This window comes from Arvicanthis niloticus, chromosome 16, assembly GCF_011762505.2.
Source record: "Arvicanthis niloticus isolate mArvNil1 chromosome 16, mArvNil1.pat.X, whole genome shotgun sequence".
In the NCBI taxonomy this organism is placed as follows: domain Eukaryota; kingdom Metazoa; phylum Chordata; class Mammalia; order Rodentia; family Muridae; genus Arvicanthis; species Arvicanthis niloticus.
The window spans coordinates 24,249,619-24,252,797 of record NC_047673.1 but is presented as its reverse complement, the minus strand read 5'-3'; the positions used below and the strand labels follow the sequence as shown (position 1 = coordinate 24,252,797).

The 3,179-nt window shown below is 56.5% G+C and overlaps 1 protein-coding gene across 1 annotated transcript; it reads left to right on the top strand.

Annotated features, from left to right (window-relative positions):
- The first annotated feature begins 1,801 nt into the window (after window positions 1-1,801).
- LOC143433756 (uncharacterized) lies at window positions 1,802-2,832 on the top strand. Its single transcript, XM_076913789.1, has one exon. It carries the CDS (start codon window positions 1,894-1,896, stop codon window positions 2,830-2,832), a length of 939 nt encoding a protein of 312 aa, XP_076769904.1. The 5' UTR covers window positions 1,802-1,893.
- Window positions 2,833-3,179: the final 347 nt, after the last annotated feature.

The following is a 3,179-nucleotide window of genomic DNA, read 5'->3' as shown; positions in this document are numbered from 1 at the left end:
GTGAGCACCTGGATCCTGCCCTTCTGAGCAGGACTTTGAGAGAACGAATCACAGTTTGGTAGCCAACCATGGGGTGCCAATGACCAAAGACTTCTTGACTTAAAATCCCTGAGGTCTTAAAATATAAAATCATGACTACTAGGGCTTGGTAGCACAGGCTGTAATCTTGGCTATTCAGGAGGCCAAGGTAGGGGCACTGCACGTTCAAGTCCTGACTGAGTGTGTCTCAGTAACTGAATAAGACCCTGTATTAAAATTAAAAGGTGCTTAAAAAACATAAAAGGCTGAGAGTATCGCTCAGTGGTAGAGCCCCTGTCTAATATGTGTGAGGCCCTGTGTTCAGCTCAAGACAAAACAGAACAAAACAAAGAAATCGGGAAAACCAATACGCTGTACTTGAAAGAAACAACTTGTAGCATCCCAGAGTAAAGACGTTCAAAAGCTTTCAAAAGCTTCTGTTTTCATAATCTGTCTCGATTGCTCAGCGAGTGACTTTACCCCTTCTTTATTCTGCCACCGTAACCATAAAATAGCATACTTAAGAAGGAATATTTACTTTGACATGCTACAATATTTTCTTTCTCTTGTATGATATTGCTGGAAAATATATCCCCGAGATGTGGTGACTTCTTGCTTTAGAACTGGGTTCTTAAGCCTTCCAGTATAAGAGTTAGGGCCGGTGGAGAACTCAGGAGTAATATTAAACATATGGTGTGCCTGGTACCTTTTGTTCCAGCACCCACGGAAACTTTGATCTTTAAAGAAAGTGCCATAAAGTACGTATAAAATGGTCTTACTGAGTAAGCACTTCACTCGGCTATGTTTTTACGGGGGGGGGGGGGGGGGGGTAGGACCATTACATAGGTCCTGAAATGGTGAAGCATATTTTTCAGTAGAGGCAAAGGCAGCGATAGTGAGACTGAAGTGTCAAACACGAAGGAGAGAGAGATGTGTCATACCTGAAGTGTACAGCGCCTGTGCGCGACAAGGAGAGGAGGCGTGTTTTAAAGTTGTTATTTTAATTGCTGCCTGTCTCCCACGAACATGTTGCTCCCTTTTGACTGCCAAGTGACCAGCTCATCCAAAACTTTTCTTAACCGAGGACCCCCCCTCGTCCTGTGTCCCACCCTGGCCTCCTCCCTGTGTTTGGCCATCCAGAGCGGCTAACAGGTCCCTGCTCACTGAAGCGTCACCTCTCACTCCCCAGTACAGCTCCGCAGCCCACTCGGACTGCAGCCTAGCAGCCCGCCGGTCCTCCCAATTGCAGCAGTCAGGGAGACAGCCAGCCGAGGGAGGGCCGAGCCGGCCGGGCTCCGGATCTGCACGGGGAAAGGCAGGCAGGCAGCGCGCGGGGCGAGTTCGCAGCACAGGTAAACAGGCCGGCTAGGCACCGGGGCGCTGTCGCCGCGGCCACCCAACGATTTCCAGGCACGCAACTCCGCCTCCAGAGCTCTGTCCCCGCGCTCTCGTCCCCGCTGCTTTCGCAGCCCAGCAGCCGCCGCAGCAGCACTCCACACAAAGGACTGTTCCCCGCCGAGCAGCGCATCCACCTCCACTCCTCCTCCGGTGACAGCATCCCCGACAGCAGGGCTCGGGGCGCGGCGGCGCGGGGGGAACCTGTCACTCCCGCAACCAAGGCGGTGGCAAAGGCTTTTTCTCCCTTCTGCTTTTTATTTCTTCTTCTTTCCTTTTTTAAAATTCGCCTCTTTGCTTTTCTGTGGTTCCACCCATCTCCCCTTCCTCCTCATAAACAACTCTCCTACCCACCCCCATCCCCCAATAAATAAATAAAAGGAGGAGGGTCAGGGTAGGAGTGGGGGCAGGCAAGGCGAGGCAGCTGGAGCCAGCCAGCTAGAGTCCGCACCGACAAGGCGCCCGCACGCACCTCACACCATGAGATGGCGACGCGCCCCGCGCCGCCCGCTGGGTACCAACCCCAGCGTCCCGCATCCCGGGTCCGCCAGACGCTCGCCTCCGCTGCTGCCACTGCCGCCGCCGCTGCCGCTGCTGTTGCTGCTGCTGGGGACCGCGGCCCTGGCTCCGGGGGCGGCGGCCGAGCGGGCGGCTCCCGCGGGGGCCTCGGTGTGCTACTCGTCCCCGCCCAGCGTGGGCTCGGTGCAGGAGCTGGCCCGGCGCGCCGCGGTGGTGATCGAGGGAAAGGTGCACCCGCCGCGGCGGCAGCAGGGGGCACTCGACAGGAAGGCAGCAGGCGAGGCAGGGGCAGGGGCGCGGGACCAGCCCGCCCAGGACGCGCCACCTTCACAGGACCCTCCGCCCGCTGCCAACTGGACCCTGCTCACCGCGTTCCCCGAACCCACCAGCACCGATCAGCCCGGGCACCCCGTGCCCTATCTGGTGAAGGTGCACCAGGTGTGGGCTGTCAAAGCCGGGGGCTTGAAGAAGGACTCGCTACTCACCGTGCGCCTGGACACCTGGGGCCACCCAGCCTTCCCGTCCTGCGGGCGGCTCAAGGAGGACAGCAGGTACATCTTCTTCATGGAGCCCGATGCCAACAGCAGCGGCCGCGCGCCGCCCGCCTTCCGAGCCTCGTTTCCCCCACTGGAGACTGGCCGCAACCTCAAGAAGGAGGTCAGCCGGGTGCTTTGCAAGCGGTGCGGTAAGTGCCTCGATATCCCCACCGGGCGGCCTCGGGGCTCCCCTTCGACGGCTGCGGGGCGCGGGCGCTCCCAGGTCCGAGCGGTCCTGGGGTGGGGTGAGGGGTTGTGGTCTCGCAGGTGCCACCGGCTGGGGCGATTTCTCAACATTCCTGACTCTCTGGGTTTTTTGTTCCGGGTAGAATCTCAAGTTTGGTCTTCCGCTTGGGCTGTCTAAAACTTTTGAATCCCTCGAGGTTTGGCTCCCTAAGTTGATAAGAAATGTGTCTGTTGCTTTCTTAGGTGTTGGTTTGTTGAACTTGGCTGTGTGGTTTAGGCACTGCTGTTTGTGAGTTCCCCTCTGTGATTGGGCTTCTCTGAGAGAGAAATCCTGAGCGAGGCTTGGTTTCAAGCTTTTTTTTTTTTTTTTTTTTATGAATGTGATACTGAGGAGTCAAGGGCTGTTTGTGGAGAGCCCAAGGAGGAAGAAAGGCCAGGGTGAGGTGTTGTTACAGATACTGACAGAGTTTTGGGTTAACTAATACGCAACACACAGGTGGAATGTGTAGCTAGTCTCTATGTGTA